Source organism: Lepisma saccharinum, chromosome 18 (assembly GCF_977018435.1).
Source record: "Lepisma saccharinum chromosome 18, izLepSacc3.1, whole genome shotgun sequence".
In the NCBI taxonomy this organism is placed as follows: domain Eukaryota; kingdom Metazoa; phylum Arthropoda; class Insecta; order Zygentoma; family Lepismatidae; genus Lepisma; species Lepisma saccharinum.
Genome location: NC_139246.1, coordinates 36,194,729 through 36,220,371, shown reverse-complemented (window position 1 = coordinate 36,220,371; position 25,643 = coordinate 36,194,729). Strand labels below are relative to the sequence as shown.

Sequence of the window (25,643 nt, the reverse complement as noted above, 5' to 3'; positions counted from 1 at the left end):
AACAGTCATAACAATCTATAGAAATAATAAATAGTTTGTATGTGTACGATCGCCAAATTTGGCATGGAGTACATATTTGGCGCATGTAGTGTAAGGGAGAAGTAAAATTATTGACTTATTTGTCACTTCAAAAACGTTTATGAATGGATAGAAGCCCCGATGACGAAATCTACTAAAAATATGTATAGGTACCTACCTATACCTCTGTTGGTTACTTGCTTTCAGGTGCAGACGGGAATCTCGTACTGCACGGCAGTGTTCGCTGGCTTTCACAAGTGTAAGCGATTTGCTCAAGCCTGGCGTAATTAGGTGACAGATTACCTGGCAACTGAACAATAAGTAAATCAACACTACCTTTCTAACAATACAATGCTGAAATCGAGAAGGCTTCGGTGGACAGAACATGATCAGGCCGACTTTAGTGGTTACTCACCGCGCTACGACGCCAGGCGTTCCGCGTTCGAATCCAGGCCTGGTCATGGATATTCTTTGTGAGTGACCCTTAATCAATTTCAATTCATGTCACTCATCCTCAACTTTGCGATTAGCCAAAAGAAGAACAACAGTGAAGTAAAATAAACGAGACAAATCAATCCAGAACATCCTCAGGATGGTTTTGTGATATATATATATATATACACACACACACATACATACATACATACATACATACACACATATAAACAAGAAATGCTGGAAAACATACACACATTCATACATACACACATATAAACAAGAAATGCTGGAAAACATGACAAGATGAGTCCAAAAACAAGGTTTCGCCTCTGTTGCATCATAGAAAAGTAACGTTTCTATGATGAAAGAGAGATAATAAGAATATATTCTTATCGAGGAAGGAAAAGAAAGCTGCATGGAAAACAAAGCATAATGCTCTCAATCCGTATAAACATTAGGGGTGCCCAGAACCCTTGGCAGTTGACACTCTCCGTGCGACGGCTATGCCCCTCAAGAAAGCGGAAAAAAATAGCTATTTTGTTTTGTGTTTTTTTGGAATTTTTCCTGCTAGCATTTTGAGTACGCATTTTGGGACTTGGCAATACTGTTAGAGCCAATATGGAAGGTTTGGCGAGTTACGAGAGTGACGACGAAACCGGGGATAAATCACGCGATGCAAAGGTACATTATTACATTATTAACTGACACTTTAGTTGTTAATAAATATCGTGTTGAAATTATGTTTTTAGGATTACGCTTTCACTACTTCATTACGTTAAATGCATGAATGGTATCGACGCCATTTTTGTGGGTGAGGACATTTCAAACATATGAAATTACTTTTATTTTATATTTGTTACATGTAACATGTGTTAATGGCATTTAAAGTATGCTCTTAAGGTTGGTTTATACGTACCGTTATTAAATACGAAGCTGTATGTGTTGGTAAGTACAATTATGAAAAATCCGCATCACTAGCATCCAAAAGAGGTTGCTGAAAAATTAACGACTATCACATTTAATACACCAGCCGGTCTGTAGTTCGCCTGGCACCCAGGTTTATTTTCGGGGTTAGTAATCTTTGCCAGGAATTTTCACGTCGATGCTCTCCCATAAGCAGCTTGGCAACTCCCCTTAATTGGTGCAGAGGGGCTTTATGATGTCTATAAAGGCTGGCCAAGAGTGGCGTTGATTTCACTGCACCCTTATGTGCCTTCATGACAGTATAGTGCATAGCAAAATGGTAACAGTTTCCTACATCGGAGACACATTTCTTCAATTTTACACAAGAAACTACTTACGGAAATGAGTTTCTCCAAGGTTTACAACGTTCATAGAGGTATTTTCTTTCATCGTGGAATATATTTGACCAGGAAATAATGTATTTTTCAAGAGAAATATCTCACCGACGCAAACTTGCCATTGCTTTCATTTGCTTGCCCTGCAACAACCGGATGCTGCATACGTTTGATGACGTAAGCTCCTGTCAGTGTTTCAACCCCCCCCCCTCCTTTTTTTTACTATGCTTGCCTAACGTAACCAAACCTAACCTAACCTTATCGGAAATGGTTCATGGGCCTATCGGTCATCTACCGTGCATAATGGTTCGTGGGGCTATCCGTGAATGGTTCGTGGGGCTATCCATGTATGGTTTGTGGGGCTATCCATCAGCTACCCGTGCATAATGTATAATTTCCACCGGTGACGAATACGATAGTAGGTATTTTTCAGTGCAGAAGATTGAAACGCTGCATACCCACAACACGAGTCAAGATGTGCCCGCCATATTGTGTGTTCTGAAAGCGAAGAAACGATAAAAAAAAGCACTCAGAATGTGAAAATTTGTGTTTGTTTTCGTGTAAAAATCATAATGGCACCTTGAACTATGTTCCGCAATACACAATTTGTGAGTACGAACCATGCGAAACACAAAATATCAGATTTTAATGTGTCTCCAATCTTTGAAACTGTTACCTTCACACGTTTCTTCGTCATTTCTAACATTCGTACTTACCGATTATGCATTGCGAAAGGATCTTGGGTAAAAGTTTAGGAGCATTCACAATATAGAGAAAGTCTCCAATTTTGTTAATTTTCAGTATACTAACTAATTTTGGCCTCCTAATCACGAATCTGTTGTAAAAAACCAGGGGTCACGTCTGGAAATTTGAAAAAAAAGCCGATTAATTTTTTTTATATATATAGGTGTATATGCATAGTTTTATGATCGAAAATGTAATCTCCTGTCATTGTTTCCAACCACGCCGTTGTTTTACAAGAAAATGATTTATGATGTTCAATTCTATATATTTTTCGATGAATTTAGGGGTGAAATGAGTGCTAATGGAACCTAACAGGCCTAACCTAACCTCATGTCAATGGTTCATGGGGCTAACGTCAATGGTTTGTGGGGTTACCTGTGGATTGTTTTGGGGGCTAACAGCAATGGTTTGTGGGGTTACCCGTGGATGGTTTGTGGGGCTACCTGTTAATGGTTTTTGGTGCTAATATCAGTGGTTTGTGGGGCTACCCGTGGATGGTTTTTGGGGCTAACAAACAATGTTTCCAGACGTGACCCCCGGTTTTTTGCAACAGATTCGTGATTAGGAGGCCAAAATTATTTAGTATACCAACAATTAACAAAATTGGAGACTTTCTCTATATTGTCAATTCTTACCAAAGTGTACTATCCGTCGGACACATATAACTTCTGAGTTCCATCAATTTTTGACATTCGTACTTACCTATCTGCTTCGCGGAATGTTCCGCGAATGGTTTTTGGGTGTATCCATCCCGGAATCGGTGCGAAATTTAAAGAAAAAAATTATTTTCATTTGAAATTTTTGACTCAAATTTCCCACCGATTCTAGGCTCCGCTCCGGCTTCCCAGCTTTTTCTATAGACTCCCTTGTTAAAGGCATGTTAGAAATTGGCCGGAGTCACCTTCCCCTAAATGAGCCCCAAACTTCTAAATTTTAAGAAATCGTTTCCAGGATACGGAAAACTTACCTGAATTTCACACAAAACACCTTCCCGATGTTAGAACAGGAACTTATGACGGTAAGTAGTTTCTTCTGTAGAAATGAAGAAATCTGTCCGACGGATAGTAAACAAGTACAGGTTCTTGAAGGTGAGATTTTGCTGTTGTGGAGAAAATAACTTAAATTTATCATATTAACAGTAATTATTGTTCTTGCTTTCTTCGCTTGCATACCACGAGATGGCAGGCACATCTTGAGTAGCATAGTGAATCATCAGTGGCTATGCAGTGTTTCCAACCATCTTATTCGAAATATACCTACATTGGTGTTACTAATTTTGGATTTTTCTAGGGTTCGATCCCCAAAAAACCATTGACTGATAGCCCCAACAACCATTTCCGGCAAGGTTAGGTTAGGCAAGCATAGTTAAAATTTTGTTCGTAACATAATGTGATGCAGCTTTCAAAAATTAAAAATAAGGCTCTGTGTCGAAATCTTACACCCTGTATTTCGCGAACATTTCAAATCTTTTTGTCAAATAAATAAATTTCTTGTAACAAAGGGTGTTTCTTAATAGCGCGGAAGGTATTTTTTTACATCTAGGGCTACGAAACTTACGTTTTTTGTTTTTTTTATATTGAAGTTCCTTACGTACGTTGTGTCTATACAGCTTTTCAGGGCTTCCATATTGGATTCATGTCACAGGCGCACGTCTAAACATTTTATTTTTCTTCTTATGATTGACTTGTGCAATGGGATAATTTGCGATATGTTATTGGTATGACGTATTGGTGGGTTGGAGATTTGATTTCAGACATTTCTTGATTTGTGTGACATCCAATTGACAAACAAAGGAGAACTAAACAAGCCAAGATGAGATTGACGGATGTTCAATGGATGAAGGATGTAGAGGACTTTGTCAGACGAGACGTACGTGACATTATGCCTGACTTGCAGGGAGATGGTCTGCTGGCTGCTTCGAGGAAATTGCATTTTTTGAGTGACTTGTGGGTGGGATAATTTGCAACATTGTATTTCTTATTTATTTCTATGATGGTACGAACAGGGGCAGGTAGTATTCTGTGGAAAAAGGCAACAAAGACTTTTGACATACGACTGACTTCTCTTTTGGGCTTTCAAATTAACTTCGACCCGCATTTCAGCCTACACTTGAGATAAAGAGGTAAGTTACCTTTTGAGGTTTAATTTCAGCCTTATTTCTTTGGTACCTAAATATGTCTGTGAGAAAAATAGTATTGGGGCAGGTGGCTCTGGTCAGTTTCTAACATACCTTCAAAAGGGACTGACTCTATATAGAAAGGTGGGTAGCCGGAGGCGGGGTCGTGGTAGCAGTAGGTTAAATACCCCAGGGGCAGAGCCAGAAATCGGTGGGAAATTTCAACACAGCAACCACGTCGCAACTTCAAGCGGCTGTACAGTCGTAAATACTTATTTCCGCGCTCCAGAATTTTATTATTCACAATTAGCAGCACACAATCTTTATTTAAAAAAAATTCACCTGCGAAATCGAGGATGTAAGATTTCAACATGGACCCAAGAAAAATTCTTGCAAAACAACCACTTGGCTTGAAAGATAGCCTACATGAATTTGCGGTCCAATATATTGCAAGATGGAAAAAAGATAAAATTTTGATCTCCGGGAAACATATTTCTTCAATTTTACAGGAGAAAGTACTTACCGAACTGAGTTCCTTTTGAAAGGTCATGGAAGTGTTTTTTTTTTTTCAATCATTTAATTTATTTGGCGTATGTCCTTCCACTACGTGAACCAAATGTTGCGTGCATTTGATGATGTAACCCCCGGTCAGTGTTTTCAACCATGCCTTTTTTTTTTTAAGAACATGACAATTTTAATTATGTTTGCCTAACCTAACCTTGCCATGCATGGTTCATGGGGCTATCCGTAAATGGTGTGTGGGGTTACGTGCATGGTTCGTGGGGTTTTCGAACCCGGAAAAAAATACAAAATCAGTAACACGAAAATAGGTATTTTTCGGTGAAGAAGGTTGGAAACCCTGCATACCCACTGATCATAGAAAATGCTAGTCAAGATTTGCCTGCCATATTGTGTGTAATGCAAGCGAAAAACGAACTAACAATAATTACTCAATATGTGGAAAATTGAAATTATTTTGGTGAAAAAAGCAAAATCCCACCTTCAAGAATTCTTAGCAATGCATAATAGGTAAGTACAAATGTGAAAAATAAACGAATTTGAGACGTTTCATGGAGATTGGAGTTTTAATGAAAAAAATACTTCCACACCCTTTAAACAATCTATAGAAATTCAATTCCATAAATACTTTCTCCTGTAAAAAATAAATATGTTTGTGCGAGATCGCATCGTTACCTGGAACTGTTTCAAACATTAAACAATACTAATTCTGAAATTAAAACAACTATACATATCCATTTCTGTTTTCTGTTATTAATAACAGTGAGTATATGTGTACGTCATGCCCATTCAGCTGTAATCGAAATTTTAAGGAACCCATTTTATTAGAAAAGTCGCTTCTATGCTTGTTTGTATTGCAAAGTGGATGTTGCATCCTCACATTCCATTATTACCCACAGACAATACCAGAAATTTGTATTGTGTAAGGCCAGCTTGCGATTTCTCAAATTTATTGCTGCATGTCTTGACTGCTTGTTGTATAAGTATTTTTTGTCACTATCTGTGGACCTGCTGTATTAGTTATTTTCTAACAGTAAATCACTATCTATCAGATTTCTTAATGCATCTCAACAGCTCTGAGGGCATAAGTTAAATGGTCTATTAATTTATAGAATTGTGTGTTTTGGACATGCATAATTACAATGTAAGCTACATTCATCTAAGTGGATAAGAAAAGTACTCTACATGTATGAGTTACCGCAAATGATGTTAGATAAACAGTTTTTGATGAAGTTAAAAGTGAATGTATTTTGCTGATTTATGTTTGTGTATTTCCCAGAGGATTTTAAAGTGTTCGTAACTTGTAGACTTATCATTATCACAGATCTTTGAGAGATTCTTATTAAAATCGTACTAAAAAATTAGAAGATCATTATATTCACATAATCGCTACTTATTGTTACATAGAAACATTTGGAGAGCAGTACTGGTTCATTTCGACAAAGCTTTTAGAGCTTTAAGATGACTTGAGGATGGCATCACTTTGCTTCTCATCGTGAAGTCAAGGTAAGTAGTCACAATTTGTGGAAGATTTACGAAGAAGGGTTGTTTTTGTATGTAAATCAGGCATAAGAGGTATTCTATATATCTGTACAGAAGCAAATGTAAGATTCTTTTTTTAATGCTATACAAGGTTCATTGCATTGTGTAGCTCATTTTAGGAAATTAAATACATGCTAATGTGCAACATCTTTCTGCCACCATCTACACCATTGTTTTTTGTTTTTTTATATATATCTAGATTGCCTGTAATTTTGTAAATAGCTCTTGTTTGAAATCAAGAGTTATTTTTTTTTATTTACTATGTTTATGTATTACTAGTAAAAAAAAACGAATAAATTTATTTGGCCCTTTGTCACAAAATTATCATCAGAATCCTTACGCCATAAGCTATTTCTCGCGGTATTCACCACCATTGTTGAGATAATTGTCATATCAGAAAACCATTTGTTGTAGACCCTCGCAGAAGACAACTACCAAGTTACTAGCTGAGTGTTCATGAAGTAATTTCTGTATTTTTATTATTATTATATGTTTGATTTCCGTAGACTCATTTAGCATTTTCAGTTTCTCATCATTAACCTGTGAGGAACTATTTCATGTGTAGAAAGATACAGAACTGCCAGGTCTGACTTGTAAGAAGGGTGCCCCAATTTTTTCAGATCCAAATGACATAACTGTAAGGTGTCTTCAACAAGGTATATGAAGCTCTTTGTACATAGAGGACTGTAATGATGCTATTTATCCTACTCATGCTTACCTGCTTCTTAGAATGGGTTTTCCTGATTTCTTGCCTGCGCCGACGAGTTGACTTGTGTCTTTACCCAGGTTTCTCCTCTTCAAGGTGCTTTGTGCTTCCAATGTAACTGGGCATTCAACAAGGCCTGCACAATTTGCTGGAAGGGCAGTGTGTTGCTTCGGGTGATTTTTCACCACGTGGACAGCTACAGTCAGTGTTGCCTACTTATGTAGCTTCTAAATCAGGAAGTGCCAAGAGGAGCTATCTCCTCAAAGGAGAATGTATTTACTTATTTTATTGCCAGCCACATTTACAGCTTCATATACTGAAAAGTTGGGCATGCAGAAAACTCCATATCGAATCTTATTTTTTTCCATTAGAGGGTGTCTTAATCTGTTCCACAGAAGAACAGTGTATCAGGAGCAAGATGATAAGGATACCTTATGAATCCTGGATTGTTGAGCACATTAAGTGGTCTACTCACAATATCATCATCGAACGTAGCATGTTTGAGTCCTGGCATGAGCATTTTTTGTTTCCTTTATTTCCCTGTCAAGTTTCACTGACAGGGTGGCTGCTCACCGGGAATTATGTGTGAATTATTGGCTCCGGGAATTATGCGTGAATTCTACTTGAATTTTTCTCTGTACGCGTGAAAAATTACAACTTTTTCTAATCCAAATCCTATTCACATTTTATGCGAATAAAAATTATTTTCGTAATATTTTCTTAGTCTTATCAAGTTTATAACCATAGCTGGGAGTCGGCCCTGGGTGCCGAAGTATCTAAATGAAAAATGGTGTAAAATTGATTGATTGATTGATTTGTGGTTTTAAGTGCACTTTATGCACAGAAAGGCTAATCGGGACTGGACCTACAGTTTGAAGTGGAATCCGAACTACTGTGCCGTGTGGAGAAAAATAATTGCATAATTTACGAGGATAATAACGTCTTTGATACTACTACTACTACTACTAATAATAATAATAATAATAACAACAACAACAACAACAACAATGTTGGTCCCAGCGGGTTTGAATCCTGGCTGGGCATGGATGTTTGTGACTGTCCATCAATTTCATCATATCACTCATCCCCATCTTCGCAAATTAGCCAAACGTGGCACAAGAAGCGAAGTAAAATAAAACAAATCGATAATAATAATATTAACACTATTATTATTAGTAGTAGTAGTAGTACGTTTATTCTGGTACTTGCCTTCCTAGACAAAAATTCGTGGTTGTGCCTCTGATTGTAAATAGAAACTCAGCACCTTAAATTAAATATTTTGAATATTTAATGATAGTAATATACATATCATTGTACTTAAAAGTCACAGGCCTATTTGCTTTATATTTACGAAGACTTCTTGCAGGAAAGTACACACTCTCATTGTATCAAAATCAGGAAGAAAACACGAGAGATCCCACAAATAAATGTCTATCAACGTTGCAGAAATGTTGAATCCTGGCCATCGGGATAAAGTAATGAGTAGATAACGAGTAAAACAAAAGAAGGCACTAAAACTATGTAGCTTCTTCAGACTTTTTATAATAGTTTTTCTTGTATGTATGCATTGCTTGCTTTATAGAATTATTTTCTTGTAGTTTACGGTTATTCCAAGCATAAGAAAAACAGTTTTTCGTTGTGACGTTTCAGGAGAACACACACTCCCTTCATCAGACATTTATTTATATTTTGACTAAAGATGCAGTTATAACTATGGTTAGCAATTTTTTAAACAAAAAGATATCATTATATAATGGATGTTGTCGATGTTACATTGCTGTAATATAGCAACCTGACTGTGAAAATAAGCAGTCTGTTTTATTTTTATTTCAGATAAAAAATTTGATCACATTATTTCTTATTTAAAATTATGAATCCCAAATATCATCAGGTAATTCAAAGTCGTCATTGTTTTCACAAAGTTTCTTGATGTTTTCTGTTACATTAAATTTTAAAGATGGTGGCTTACTCCATTTGTGAAAAAGAAAACTCCATACTGGATCTATGTTACCATTTTAATTATTTAATTTATTCCAGTGTTCTTCTGCAATGAACGAAGCTTCCTAGACATTCAACTCTATGTTTCGCATCAGTCTTTTTAAAACCCTTCTCTTTGTAATCAAATGTTTCTCGTCGATGATGTGAGCTGACAAACCTGTTCTTGGGTTTAGATTTATAATGTCCAAATCATGTTCCTGCCATTTTCCTTGCTGTTTGTCCTACATAATCCTTTGAACATGAACAACTTATATTATATATTCCTGTAGTTTTGACATCTGGTAGAGAATTTCTCATTTTGAATTCATTAAATGTACATTCTAAACTACTTGGTGATCTAAAAACAATTTTGAAATTAAATCTCTAAAAATTTTTGCAATTATATGTGAGAATCCCTTGTGGAATGGAATGCACACACATTTCTTTTCAACAGATTTTTCATCTTTTTCTGTATTTCTCTTTTCCTTTAGTTTTCTTGCGACTTGTTTTTTGATTTGGTTTATTCTGTTAGTGTGAAAGCCCTTTTCTTTTGCTATATTAAAAAGCCTCTCTGCTTCATTTTTGATATCCTTATTATTAGAACATTGTGCTCTCAGGAAAAAAATTGAAAATATATTATCCATTGTTATACGAGAATGTTCTGAATTTGGCTTGGATGCATTTTTCCCCTGCTATTTTTTTCCTATGGACTGATGTTTGAATTGTTGTGTCAGTTGTCTTAATTTTCAGATCAAGGAAAGAAATTACATTGTTATTCATGGGTTCGCAAGTGACGGTGTGATTCATTTAACAATTTAAATACGTCCATGATGGTGAAACATAGGGTTGAATGTCTGGGAAGCTTTGTTCATTGCAGAAGAACACTGGAATAAATTAAATAATGAAAATGGTAACATAGATCCAGTATGGAGTTTTCTTTTTCACAAATGGAGTAAGCCACCATCTTTAAAATTTAATGTAACAGAAAACATCAAGAAACTTTGTGAAAACAATGATGAATTTGAATTACCTGATGATATTTGGGATTCATAATTTTAAATAAGAAATAATGTGATCATTTTTTTTTTATCTGAAATAAAAATAAAACAGACTGCTTCTTTTCACATTTAGGTTGCTATATTACAACAATGTAGCATTGGCAACATCCATTATATAATGATTCTTTTTGTTTAAAAAATTGTTAACCATTGTTATAACTGTATCTTTAGTCAAAATATAAATAAATATGTGATGAAGGGAGCGTGTGTTCTCCTGAAATGTCTTTTTATAGTTTGTTGTATTTTATGTTATTTTGATATAGGTAAAATGTATGTCATAATTTAATATTTATTATGATATGTTATTCACATTTAATTGATACAAATATGTAATCTTGTGTGGCTCCCCATTTGTCTTTCTAAATTCTTTGCATGTGTGTTGTAAAACATTTTTTCTGCTTCTGCACATGCACTTAAAACTCTTGATATATTCTTAGTACCCATGAATATTGATATCAGCCTAGTTTTGACTTTCAAAATCTCTTACTTGAATGTAGACAAAAAATTCTAATATGTATTTGTGTTTTAATATGTCCAGTTACGTTGGCTTTGATTTAATTGTATGTGTAAGAGCTTCTTCAAATTATTTTGTTCCATGGCATGATTTGTTGCGTCATCAAGGTATTTGGCTAGCAAAGTCTAAATTTTGTGTGTTGCACTTGTACAAGTTGATATTCTCATAATGCTTATATCTAAATTCCTATGCTCTCTGTTTTTAAAAATATAATTTTGACACATGCTTAATCGAGAAAAGTGTGATAAATGGGTTGTATGCACCACATTTCTCTCTGATACATGGCATGGTGCATAGCACAGGGGAGCACTTTACCTTTTTTTACTTGGGTAGTGTGGAAAGGGATAGAGAAAAGAAGGTATCTTGCTTGAAGAGTAAATTAGATGTCTGTGCAGTCAGTAAATGTATAGAGCGACCACAAACAAAATAACCTTCAGCTAAAATCCCTCGCGCACCTTCCCCTCTGGCCATAAGGAGGCATTCTCCACTCTCTCCCTCCCCACCTTGTGGGAGGATGTTTCACAGGAGTTGCGAGTCTGCGCATGTTTTTTTTTTTTGCTAGTGGTTCCATTATAGTGATTGTGTTACAAAAGTAATTCAGCCAAGTTTTTTTTAATAATAATAATACATTATGTGGATTACTTTTTGTTTTGAAAGAGCAACGGTGGTCTATACTCTGTCCGAGCTAACTGTGGAGCAGGCAAACAAAAACAAGTGTCTGCGCAAGTAGTGACGCAAGACGACTCCACCAATGAACACGTGAGAGGGACAAAATTAAGTTGAGTGAGGGAAAGCGTGCACTGCTTCGCTCTGGCCACTCGATTTCCCTCGCTTCTCTGATGCTATGCGCCGACTTGCTCCACAGTTAGCTGGGACAGGGTATAGTCGGTAGGGTGTCTGACTGCCGTATGGGACACCCAGGTTTGATTTTCGCGGTTGGGTGTTCTAGGGTCAGATTTTTTTCCGGCCTTGTCCCCACAAAAAAGTGGCTCTGTGGCTCATCCAGCCTCAAATCAATGGGTACCTGGGGGGAGGGTTAAAGGCAGCTGGAGCATAGTGCTGATCACATCTCCTAAATGTACCTTTAATGGAATGGTTCTATATGCAAGGGTAACTTAACCTTTTACCTTTAAAGGTTTGTTAGAAAATTGCTGGGAACAATTATATTTGTCAATTGGTTTGCAATCACAAAGTGACTTGGAAAGATAGTATGCACAACACAAGCAGCAATGTCACTGTGTGATGCAGGATTCCAAAGTATTATTTATGTACGGAATTTTATTTCTCTATGTTAATAAAATAGAAATAGTATCTTGAACCAGAGAATGTACGTTGTCATTTCCATAGAGAACCCCATATTGCTTGACACTTTAGTTGGAAAGCTGCCTTACATTGATGTCAATAGTTAAGTGAAGTATTGTCACTAAGCAAGTTTTATTAGTGAAAGAAGTGACACACAACATGAGAGTTTCACATTGAAGCAGCATGACCACAAATTCACTCACTGGCTAGTATCTTCCAAGTCTGTATTAATGCCTGTGTTAGAAAGGTGCCAAGTTCTATTTATGTATTTCTCTTCAATTTGCATTTTTTAAATGATCTTGATGCACATTATTAAGCTAGATAATGCTTATTTTAATATCATTAATAAATGTTTTTAAACTCCTACACATTAATTATTTAGAATAAAAATGCCCACTCATTAAAATTAGGGAGCTTTTAGACCAATACAAGTGGTGTTTGTTCCTTGGGATAAACCTTCATGAAGTAATGCAACTGATGGACACTACAAGCTGCACATGTCAGTTTGGTATCACTCGAACTGACCCAGTTTTCTCAATAGTGGTAGCGCATCCACAGTGAATGATTTTTTTGTAGACTGGAGGGTCCTTCCTCACTTTGTTGTTGACGTTATCCATAACACAATTTTTTCCCACTCTTTTACTTTGTACAGTTATAGTAATCCTTAAATGATGGATGTGACATACATGCCATAAGGAGCCTTTTCGACTTTTAGAAATGTTGACCTCTGTGGCAGCATTGTCAGCACAGTATGGCACCAAGGGTCCCAGGTTCTAATTCTGGCCTGGGTAATGAGCTATTTTTGAGTGTCCCTTCATCAATTCCATCATACTGTCACTCATCCTCATCTTCGCAGTTAGCCCAGAGTGAAGTAAAATAAATAAAATCCTAAAAAAATATATTTTTTTTACTTTTGTCATCTTCTACTTGATAAAAGAAAATTGGGGTTTTTCGACCATAGGTTTATTACCTAGCCTGTATTTAAGAAAACAAAGTATAATTTGTAACTAGAATTCATTGTTTCCAATATATAAAACTTTGCGGAATTTTAAATTTCCTGCCGAACAAAAGCATGGCTCTTATTAGAAAATATTTTTTCTCTGAAAGTATCAGCAGCAACTGCGTAATTCTTGGCACAAGAATCGAACATACATGTCAGAATTGGGAAGCACTCCGTCCCATTCTCTCCCGTTGCTTTTGTGTGCCTTTGAGATCGTCCGAATGTACATGACCCTTGCGGTAGGATTGCCACTTTTACCAACATATGTCAGCTCGAACGTCACCTACAGCGCTCTGGGGCGCAGAAGGCAAACTCCAACCAAACTACTCTTAAATATGTGGCATGTGATTTCTTCTTTTACAATTTTTCTACATAGTGTTATCGATAAAATGTCCAAGTTGCACTGAGTTTTACATGTCAGTTCAGCAAATATTGCCTCTGCAAAGTGAAAGTTGGAATATGGCTGTCAAGCACAGGGGCACGGCAAGTTGAAGCATTCATTTGTTGTGCCTTCCACCTCTCCCCTCCAACTGCACATATTCCGCCACTTTGTGCATGGCACAAGTAACATGCAGGTACCGTTTTGAACCCTCATGTCCCAGCATTGCTTAAATTTCGGGGATTATTTTTTACTTCTACTTGTTAAAGGAATTCTTTTATCAATCATAGGACAATATGAGCTGTAATTTGTGCTTCTAAAGCCCGACCAGCGAAAGAACAAACGTCAGGAAACCTAGCCTTTTTGCCTCCAGTTGTGCGAGTTTCAGAGTAGGGGAAAGGCTGACTTTTGTCCAGTCGTGCACGACACCTTTTCCTGTCAACTTGTACCTTTGCTCACTTTCCAGGGAGAGACAGGGAATCGGAGACCCATTCGGTTGCTACTCAACCATTAGGCTTGGCCTTGTTGAGGGTGCCACCTGTTTCAAAAATGACTCAAAACTAAAAATTTGGCAATGCAGAATACCACGAGAATTTCTCCTCACCACGACGACCGGACCAAGCCAATTGGTTCAGCAGTTCATGTGACCCTCCCTGGCTTTCAACGGAATAGACAAAATTTTGCCAAACGGGCTTTAGCATTGCCAGATTTTAAATTTCACACTGAAAACAAGCCTGGTATAAGGATTAAGGATGTCAAAGAAGCACTCATGTAATATTCTAGCACCCATCTGATAGACCACATAAATGTCCCCACGTGTTTGTCTCTTCCACGATTCCTGAAGGAAACTACCCTTCAATTTGCCACAGAAGGTACCAGTTCAAGTCCCAGCCTGCCTTAAGCATTGGTGTTCCATTGTGTGAATTGATTGATTGATTTGGTGTTTTAAATCCACTTTATGCACTGTAAGGCTAATAGGGACTGGACCTACAGTTTAAAGTGGGATCCGAACCACTATGTGCCTCCACCAGGTATCAAACCCAGGACCCCTTTATTACATGGCTACAATGATACCGCTGCACCATCTGAGAGGCCCCCATTGTGTGGAGTTTCATCAATTCCATCTAATCACAGAACATTATTGTCGTGATAAGCTCATAAAAAGATAGAAATATGATACTCGTGAAATATGTTTTTTCCACGTTAATGATTTTTTTTCCTCCATAATTTTCAAGATGTGTAGACCCCTGGGAGTGTCCATGAACCTTTTGCACTCATCATTGAATGACTATGTGTATAGAAAGTATTGTCGTTTTTACAATCCCTTTTGACTTCATTTCTATTTATTCAAATTTCTCCTTGTTTTAGGAGTCCCAAAATAGTAGCATGCTAAAGACAGACATGAAGGGAAGCTTCCTTAGACATTCTAGTGAAGAGGACGTCAACTACGACGATGTGAAAATGGACATGAGTGAGGTATGACTAGTACTTATGGCACAGGTTTACACTGAGCTATCTATAAGGTTACTCTCACATTGTTTTGTGTATTAGTGCATACCTAGGTAAATATATGTGTTTAATTACCTGAGGTTAAGTCTTGACTGGTGGCTTTAGCGTATGTAATAATGTATTGAGGCAATAATATAATTTAATTTGCATTTGTCAGTTACAGAAAGTTATTATTTTTTACTGTGGTTATTTATTTTCAACATTTATCACAGTTCCACTGGTCATACTAAATATATATTTTATTTATGTTAAGTTGTGGCCATACTTCTGGTAACATTACGCTTCGTTTAGTCTAAAAGCTCTGTATTTTTCGTATATATTTCTTTAAAAGAATAACTCAGCAAATTATTGCATTAGCAACAAAGACAGCTGTGGAGAAGTAAAAATCATAAGTATAGCCACGTCACAATAAAAATATTAAATTGTGTGGAGCATTTTGGGTAGCAGGGGACTATCAAGTCTCCTGGGGCAGCCTTACTATTGTTCACTGTGTGATTATACAATTATTGCCTCCATTGTTGTAAGTTCAAAAGTTATTAACACGCTCTGTTAAATATATCATGTGCATGGGATCAGTGCTGCCCTTCAAGATGAGAACATTAGTCCCAACGGTCTACTCGTCAAATCTACTACAATGGTTGTGAGATGACTACTGGTAAGTAGACACCAGGTAACGAAGTAAGTTTTAAGCATATTAGTGATATATTTTATTATAGTTTCAAGGAGTAGCAATGCTGGATCGCAAATTATTAATGTTTAAGTACTTTATGTGTGTGCTAGAGTAGTTGATATACTTGGTTGAAAGTTTGGAATACACATATGTAGAAAGCAGAGGCCGACATGTTGGCCAGGAGTTCTGTAATTATGTATGTTAGACATAAGACAGTTAGTTACTTTTGCGTTCATGCCAGTATTTTCATGTTCTCTTCAGATTTTTAACCTTTAGTCAATGGAACCTCGCGTGCCTGTATTCCTGTCATGCTTTTCAAACTTGCCCTGAAGTACAAAAAAATCAAAGTTGGAGGACTAATTGTTGTAGAGAGATAAAATAGGTTTTGTTTTGTCTTAAAATACTGGACTTTTAGCGGAGACAGAATTTGTACATTCTTCCTCCCAGTAATTAGTAAGGAAGAAGAAGAAAATTAATTTCTCTTCTTAAATTTGGCCTAGTTCTGTGCCTCCACCCCCCCCCTCCTTTCCCTCAATAGACCAAAGCGAATGAAAAATGTAGTTTGTAGCGGAGGTACATTCCTAGAACCATACAGTGTTGCCAGCTTCCGGATAATGTCTGGAATTTTGCTTCTAGCATTGGCCGTATGGATGCTGGACTTAACCAAATTTGGAGGGAAGCAGGACAAAAAAGTACTATATGATGATATGTAATCCTGGTGCTGCAACTTTGGAAAAAAAACCTGGAAATTACGTCATTCAGAAATTTTGCATAATTAACGGAAAATTTCGAACTTTGGGCCTTTGCCCCTGCTTCCCCCCTGGACCCTTAATTATCAGACGTTACTAAAAATGTTGATTTTTACTTATTCCTACATTTAGAATTTTCAAGGAGATGCAGTGGTTGATAGTTATAGCTCTTTATCTTCAATTTAGCCCATAGTAACAAAAGGAAAACGAACAGAAAGAGTCAGAACTGAAATACCGTGTATAGTTTTCAAACTGCTGGTCGAAATATCAACCATCCGAGCTCAACGGAAATACAGGTGTTTTTCCAAAATCGACCATCAGGATGCTAAATGATGTGAGGTTATTAATAGTAGTTCCTCAAATATTATTATCTGTATAAGCATGCTTCAAGAGTAGGAATATTATGATTGAAATTCCCTTGTAAATTTATTCCAAAGTTGTTTAAGGGAGAAAAGTTCCATAATCACTATCTTTCATCATGAAGTAAGTGTAACTTTGCAGCGACAATATATGTGTGTGTGTGTGTGTAAACTTTGGAAAATGCTCATCACTATTTTTGAAGAGCTGAATTTTCAGTAAGAAAAACATATTTGAGACTAAACCCATAGCACAAACATGATTGAATTATCTTACAAAAACATATTATAATTCAGTTTAACTTTTTATACAAGCAATTGCTGCATTCACCTATTGATTTCAGTGAGACTGCCTTCTGTAAATGGCGACAGTAAGTCACCAAAATCAATGGACGAATCAAGTAATTTTATGCAAAAGTGCATGGAATTATTCTATATTTGTGTTAGAAGAGAAAGCTTTGCTTACATTTTTATTGCATATGTTGAATATAAATTAAATGCAGTTTTAACAATTGAGAGAATTAAACTGCACTGTTGTTTGCACTTTAATTTTAAGGTACTTGACTTTGGTGTGCAGCCTAAATTGTGATAAATTAACATTGTTATACATTATTTACAGTGGTAAGAAGAGTTAAAAATTGAGAGAAATGTATTTAACATCAAAATGTGAATACATTCTTAGATAACAATGACTGTCTGAGAAAGTGGGTATTTGATTTGAGCAAATTAGAAATTTGATGCAAGTCTTGGTGAAATTTATTTTGCTCATCATTACAGCTTTATTATGCAAGAAGAAGCTTGGGCATTTCTTAATGATAATGACTGCTAACACTTGTAAATAATATTCTTATGAAGCAGGAAATTTCAAATATGTTCTGCAAAAGTGGAACAATTTTTCATCCCCTAGTAGTTTTGTGGGACACAGGGACATTTACACTAATAATGAGAGATCTGGTCACTTTATTTTAAGGCACCAAACAATCATGTATGGCATATACCAAGGTCGTCTGCAATAGCACAAACTCTTTGCCTGTGACTCAGTTTCGATGGTATTCTTCAGCAGCTCAGGAAACTGCTGTCGATCGGTGGCCCATTCATTGCCAGTCATGCAGAATGTCCCAGTTGAAATTAATACAGGACAGTTACTCGCAGTTGTGTTTCTCCATGGTTCACTTTTTACACACCCCTGTTCAACAGCAACACAGCCTGTTCTGTGAACGTGTCATTAGGTTGTGATAAAGCTCTATATTTTTTATTTATATATATTGGAATGAACTGCTGTCCTGCCTCACTAGGTTACTGGAGCTTGAGCTTCTCAGAGCAATAATTTCCTTTCAATATCTGTTGTTTGCTTCAAGAAATCTGAAATTTGATACATGGGTATATCGTGAAGTTTTAATTATCACCATGAATTAAACTAAACAGAAACTTTATTTTAAGTTGTGGTCCTTAAGACTTCTGTACAAAATCACTGTGCAGATGCACACATTTCTCCCAGCGTTTCCTGACCTTACGCAGGCTGTCATTTCAGAAGTCCTCAGATTGAGTCGAGAAGCAGTGTTCCATCTCTTCTATGACATAATTTGTGTTTTTAAAATCAATACAAAATGCACAAACAGCATGATAAAAAACACTTTAAAAGTTTTTCCAAGCTTTCGATTCTGTCTCTGAATCATCAGAGCTGGTCAAGTGATGACAAAGTGGACATGATTGAAGTTCTGCTGGTGCTACTTGCTGTTTTTAAAGTGTTTTTTATCATGCTGTTTGTGTGTTTTGTGTTGATTTTAACAAGTATGTTGCCAACACGTCGCGTGAGAAGTTTTTTACTGTTATAATTTATGTTGTCGAATAGCCGACCCTGCCATGGATTTTCCATTTCAGGGAACAAGAAAAGTCACTTGGGTCGAGATCAGGAGAATAGGGTGGATGTGGCTAGATTTCATAGCCACATTGCCTTGCTTCCACAGCAACAGCTTGAGATGAGTGAGCGGGTGCATTGTTGGAAAGGAGACAAGACTGGAACCCAGAGTCCTGACACCTTAGACATGTGGAGTTCGTCATGAATAATTTTCCACATGCTATCGTAACTAAGACCAGTTGCATACATGATCATGTGGAGAGTTACATGTCAGTCGTCCATTTCTTGGCTCGTCTGTGAGGGACATTTAGCCACTTTGGAAATTTCTCTTCCACCTCACAACAGTGTCATATGATGGACAACCATCACCATAGAGAGCCTTCATTTCGTCATACATTTGCTGGGCACTGTAACCCTTCAAATGCACGTTGCGAGTCTCGCTCTTCTCAATCTTGCAAGTTAAGGACATCTACCGCCACCTGTCAAAAAAGTAAACGACATGCTACGAACATTTTTACACCATCATGCACACAAGGACCAGTGACTACACTGGCGAAATTTAATTCACACAGCACAATAATTTCCGGATGATAATTAAAACATTATGATACCTCCTCGTATCTTAGAAATCTTCAGTAAGGCCAGTGTTATTCCTACCCTCTATTGACATATGAGTGTGCTCAAATTTCAAAGATATGCTCAACAGATTGGCTGTTCTGTACATATCATGTCACCTACCTCTTCCACAAATTAAAGTTGGACACTGCGTAGCTGCATATGGCTAAAGCTGAGCTGTAGAGGAGGCCTCATGCTGCAATCTTATCTCAGCACAGGTACAAATATAGAAGAACCCCCAAAACCTCTTAACAACCTTCAAGTTGTGACCGGTCTTGGATGTTTTGTTAGCTGATAGTCTGTACTGCTTACATATATGTAGGTGTTGGGTTACCTCTTTGATAGCTGAAATGATGCAACAAAAGTGCTGCAATTTTAGAGTATAATAATCAGAGTTTTGAAAATCTCGAGAAAATTTGGAGCTCTCGCAGCATAGCGAAATTGGCTTTCATCCAAGTATATTCCAGCACGTTCACTAACTTCAAGCAAGTTAATTCCATGGTCTCCAACTTCTGCAAAGTTTCAGCTTATAGCCTCTAAATTTACGACAGTTATTATTTTCAAAATATTTGTGACTTGGCTCGCACTCCCTTTCAAAAGTAGGCATTATATTTTTTGAAAACGTATGGCGGAACACAGTAAACATAATGTGGCGAAAATTGTTTTTTTCTGTGCCATCTTGAAAGTTATTTGACTCAAATACATTGCTAAAAGTGTGAAGCCCCAGTTAAATTGTCATCATAAAATCTTTAAATTAACTGTTGTTATTGGTGCCACAAAATTGTTTATTTGGCTTTCTTCATTCCTGCTATTGACACAAGGATACCCCTGTATATCCGTGTTCTTCTCAGAAGTTCGCATATTATTTTTGATTCTTCAAAAATATTGTGTTGAAAGCGGAAACTTTTTCAGAGGAAAATTCATTTTGAAACAAAAATGTATGCTTTGATAGTACACACACACATTCTAGTTTGGTGATTATGAGTAATTTTGTTTGCATTTCAATGAGAGCAATTCAGTACATTATTTGAAATGTAAAATTTGTGCCAATCCTTTTTATCCCCAAGCATGTTCATTGGTCAACTCATGATTGTGCCAACCAAGATTTCAGATATGAGTCTCGGCCTGAATATGGATGTGATTATTTTGAGCGTCCATCATTTTCATCTATCTCAATCTCACAATTAGCCAAAATTTGAAAAATATGACATTTTAAATTAATCAGTTTTTTGCTATTTGTAATAATTTTGCACTAAAGGAAACTGTTTTTGTAAAAGATGTAATAAATGGAACCTGATGTATGTTCCCAGATTTATTTTTCTTACATTATAAGTTCTTTAGCTAGTCCCCTCAAAATCTCCTTAGCAATTGTAGCAATTGATTTCCTTTTTGAATATTTTTTTTAATGTGATTGTAGGATCTCATTTACCCAGAGGATGTTTGGTGTAAGGCACAAGTTCAGTGTTGATATTTGTTCTATTTAGGTTTTATTACAAAACACTTGATCAGTTGGATAAGATTGTCACTGTGTTAGTAAAGAGTTCTTATACTGCGTAAGAGTGAACATTTAAGATTCTGTACTAATTATTCATGTTAGTATGTAATTGTAGATACCCCTTTATATGCATATCCTTTTGTCATGACAGAACTAACAACACAATAGTATCAACTTAAATTAACTAAGAAGAGAGGCCCTTGGTATGAAGTGGGGATAAGACAAAGCTAAAGTGGAATGAGTGAATATTATGAGCCAAAATTAGAGTGAGATAGGAGATATAAAGCACTGTTCATTCTCATTTCATATTTTCCTAACTTTACACATCATTCACATTCAGTATGTACAGTGTTTGGTGTCCTACAACAGGTCTGGTTAACCCTCTGTAACCGAGGAAGAGTGCTCTCATATGCAGGAGCACTGGAGCATTTTAAGAAGGATGGAAAGGAGGGAGGGAGCAAGGCAGGATGCTTTGCCTGTCTTGATCACGTCCACCTAGTGTGCAAACTGAGAACTTGCACTTCACATTAGTGTGTGTTGGCTTCCACGAGTACAAACAAGTTTCCCAAGACTGTTCTGAAATGAAAGACCAAAGTTGAATAAACATGTATATAGCTGGAACGATTTGGATGAAGCGAGCTACTCTCCTCATATAAACAGCTTGGCAGAGTACTCATTCCAGCAGGTGGGATTGTTGAGTTGCTTGCACGAGTGCTCTGTTGCATTCTTGACAAGCGTGAATGGTTTCGACTGGGTTGAAGGTGACTAGTATGGGCATTTACTGTGAATTGGAGGAGTTTAATATTTCGACGATTTGCACTTGTATTATTTGTTTAGTTAGGTGTGAATTCAAAGTTTCTAGTAACTTATCATATTTGAGCTGCATTAACATCTTCCCTGCGGTGACCCTGAAGGGGAAGTACATCCAAAAGAAATCATTACCAGGTGGCGCAAAGGTCAGTTTACCCAAAAAGCACATTGATAATAGTATTACGATAGTGTATGTGCTTCTTGTGCTAAGTAATATTTTTTAGGTATATGGTTGGTAAAATTGTCGTTTGACACTGGCAACAGTACACTCGTTATTCTTTTGTGTACAGTTGAGTCTCTGGCTTGTTAGATGATACATTTGAAGAGTGGATAGGATGCCGTGGTACCATTGATTGGCCTGTGCGTTCTTGTGATTTGACGCCATGCGTTGCTTTGTGGGGAATTGTTAAGGATATGGTATACTCATCATCACTGGCAGATTTGGATACACTGAAAGACTCAATTATCAATGTGTTTCATGTCATCAAATGATACAAGTTTACTGCATCATATTTGCAATTCTGTTGTTGATCTTTGCACACAATGTATTGCAAACAATGGAGGACACTTTGAACAAAACCACTGAAACTTGAATTTTTGTAAGGGTAAACTTAATTTTGTGTCACCCTGTATGTGTAGATGAAACTGCAAATTCGTTTCATTGTAAATAGTGTAAAGGAATAACTATATAAGGACTTGTCGCATAATGAAACTAAAAGAAACAATGTGTATATATTAGGGATGGGCCGATATGAAATTTTGGCCGATACCGATAAAGTACCGATATAAAATTTACTGATACCGATAACCGATATTCTACCGATCCGATATAAAATTAGAAATGGTCCTTGAAGAACCTGAAATGTTCATTGATCTCCTTAATAACTGTGTGTTTTGAGGTGACTGCAGTGTAAGGGAAGCTAAATATTTAGACATTTACTTTTTAGAAAGAAGAGCATGGAAATTATCCATAAAAATTACAACAAAATGGCAGAATTTTGCACTAAATTATAAGATATTTATCGATATATCGGATCGGTAAAATAATCGGTAATTTTACCGATAAACCGATACACCGATATGCCTATATTGGCCGATACCGATAGAGTACCGATTAATCGGTCCCATCCCTAGTATATATCGACTGCCGCAAATAAACATTCCATACTAGGTAAAATAATAGCAAAAGTTTCTCCTGCATACTGCACCATGCCATGAAGGCACATGTAGGGGATGTAGTGATTAGCACTACAGTCTGGCTGCCTTTACCCTCCCGGATTGCCCCCAGGTTATTTATGGCTGGGTGAGCCCCAAAGCTACTTTATGTGCAATAAGGCCAGTAAAATTCCCACCTTAGAACACCCATCCCAGGAATATTGCAAGAAATATTTTTCAGGGACTGACAAAGCATCAAGAATGGATTGTTTGATTACCAATAGCCCACATAGACTAATAATAGCATGAAAATGTGGTGCCTAAATAACTTGTCGCGATACAAGAACTGTTAATTTTAAAGTACCAACTATATATGGATGCTCCACAAAAAAAAGGACTATGTATTTTTAGAAAGTGTATATGTAGCTCTGCCTCAGTTAATGAGTTAATTAATTATTATTGAATTTGAATATCACATTTTAAGGTATCAAAAATATGTAGAGTAGGAGACTAGTAAAACACTTACCAAACACTAAAATAAGATATTTCACGGCCTGGCCACATGTTCACAGAAGAATAAGGCAGATGTGCAGCAGTGTAGCCAGAAAGAAGTGACAGGTGACAGGCATCAATGAGAAAAGTACTTCAGTCTGTGTTTTCTGCAAGGTTGGTGCAGGGTGGCTACTCACCGGGAATTATGCGTGAATTATTGTCTCCGGGAATTATGTTTGAATTCTGCATGAATCTTTCTCTGTAGACGTGAAAAATTGTTATTAATCCAACTCGCATTTGAATTTATGAATGTCGTGAGGCAAGTTTTTGACTGTTTTGCTTTTATTTTTATCGAGGAAGGAAAAGAAAGCTGCATGGAGAATAAAATGGAATTCTCTCAATCCGTATACTTCATTAGTGTCTTTTGCAGATCAATCTATCTGACAGACAGGAGATTATAGCCAGATAAGGTATCTTGAAGATGATTAGGTAAATTTCAGTTTGAAATTTTTGTGCAATTAGATTTTTTTTATGGATCTGCCTGATGGCATAATGGTAACGTCATCGCTATCTAGGGGTCTTGGGTTTGATATCCAATGGAGGCACATTGCACAATGGTTCCGAACACAGTTTGTACTGTAGGTCCAGTCCTGATAAGCCTATCTGTGCATGAAGTGGACTTTTCCTCATTCTATCCCTATATTTTAAGTGCTATTTATAATTGCATGTTGTGGAGGGTTATTAACAATTTATAAATGACATCTATAAATAGAAATGTTTCATTCTATTGTCCTACTTCAATGGAAGTCAGTAAAATGTGTGTAAAAAGGAACTCGCAAAACAAGCAGCTGATCTTCACCCAGTTACATGTCCACGTATGGGCCAAATGCGATTTTGAAACTCTTTTCTTGTGAACCTCTCCACAATCTCATGCATTCTATACCTTTCTGATATGCATGGTAAAGCTTTTGTGCCAGCGTAATATTTCTTATAATATTTATAATAGCAAACCAACAGAAATTTTTGTATGTAAATTTATTTTTGTCCTACTGGAAATGGTATCTTTTAATATTTGACAATCATGTGCATCACAATGAATTAAAAAAATTGTTGTTAAATACATTGTAATCTGCAAATTTTGTATTTTAAATACTTCTTGTCCTCGCCTGAGAAGTGCTTCATCGAAGCCTGGAAAATACCTTCCATACTTTTAAAGATGAATATCGAAAACTTTGCATTAGATGATTTCATGTGTGGAAGGCTTTTGTCTGAACTTCTTTTGGACTGTGTTGATGTAATTTTTAATTTTCTATTGTCATGCTAAATGCATGCAAATATTTCCTGAATGTTCCACTCAAATCATTTTCCTAAAGAGGTGCTGCATCATCTATATCCTTCTGTTCCTTCCATCTGTGTCTTCTCCCAAGTGTTTTACAGGGTTTCTTGGAATTAATGATGGTATTGGTCTGTGAAAATTGCTAAACATCTTTGCATAATTTGTCTATGGCCTATTGAATAATATCTTATTAGTACGGGCATGATTATTCATTTTTGATGAAAACACGAGAATTGAAGTAACACATTGTAGTGTTAATTTTTCATGCTCTTGAAAGGTGAGAGAGGGCATTTCTACTATCATGTTTTGTCACGAAATGAACTGCAAAATGCGAAATAAACACAAAATTTAGGGTTTATATACCAACACCATCTGAGGCCTGAATTAATGTGCGAGTCATACAAATCATTGATTATAATTCTGCTGTAAATAGTTGAGAAGCAAAAATGGACTCCCTTTTCACGGGAAGAAACTTAATACTCTGGTTACTATTTAAATGTGCTCTTAGAAGTGAAATGTTAATTTTGTGACATAAGTATAGTTTGTTTAATCAAATTTAGGTTTTATTCACCATTTTAACACCAAAATGCTGTTTTATATATCGCATTTGATCCCGGAATATGACTAGTTTTTGCACCGAAATCTTGATATTTTGTTCACCATAAATATGTGGCTCTATTTATTGGTAATCTATTTTGATCCACATAATTTTCTTCTTGATAAAAGTACAATCTGGTACCCTACAGGCTGGACTTCCAACAGGTTACCGCATTTCCACATTGAATGAGCTTGGGTGTTCTATAAATAATCCTTCATAAGTGGCAAGAGAGCTCACACAGCTTCTAATCAATGTGCCCCTGAGGGCTAAGATAGAATTTTGGGGACTGCCTATGTGTGTGTTTCAGCTGATTTGCTCAGATTTCAATATTTATTTTAAAAAAAGTACTACAACAGATACAAACATACACAAGGTGCCGTTGGAAGTTT

General features: G+C 36.5%; 1 protein-coding gene across 2 annotated transcripts in view; it reads left to right on the top strand.

Moving 5' to 3' along the window:
• Positions 1 to 1,057: 1,057 nt before the first annotated feature.
• The window catches only part of LOC146002527 (uncharacterized), a 52,113-nt gene continuing 27,527 nt past the window's right edge, over positions 1,058 to 25,643 (top strand). Inside the window, exons 1-3 of one of the 2 annotated variants that reach the window (XM_083140438.1) lie at positions 1,058 to 1,137; positions 6,541 to 6,639; positions 14,980 to 15,087. In XM_083140438.1, the coding sequence (XP_082996564.1) occupies positions 14,998 to 15,087 (90 nt within the window). In that variant the 5' untranslated portion in view covers positions 1,058 to 1,137; positions 6,541 to 6,639; positions 14,980 to 14,997. The remainder of the gene's footprint in view (positions 1,138 to 6,540; positions 6,640 to 14,979; positions 15,088 to 25,643) is intronic. The other variant, XM_083140437.1, reaches the window with a different exon arrangement.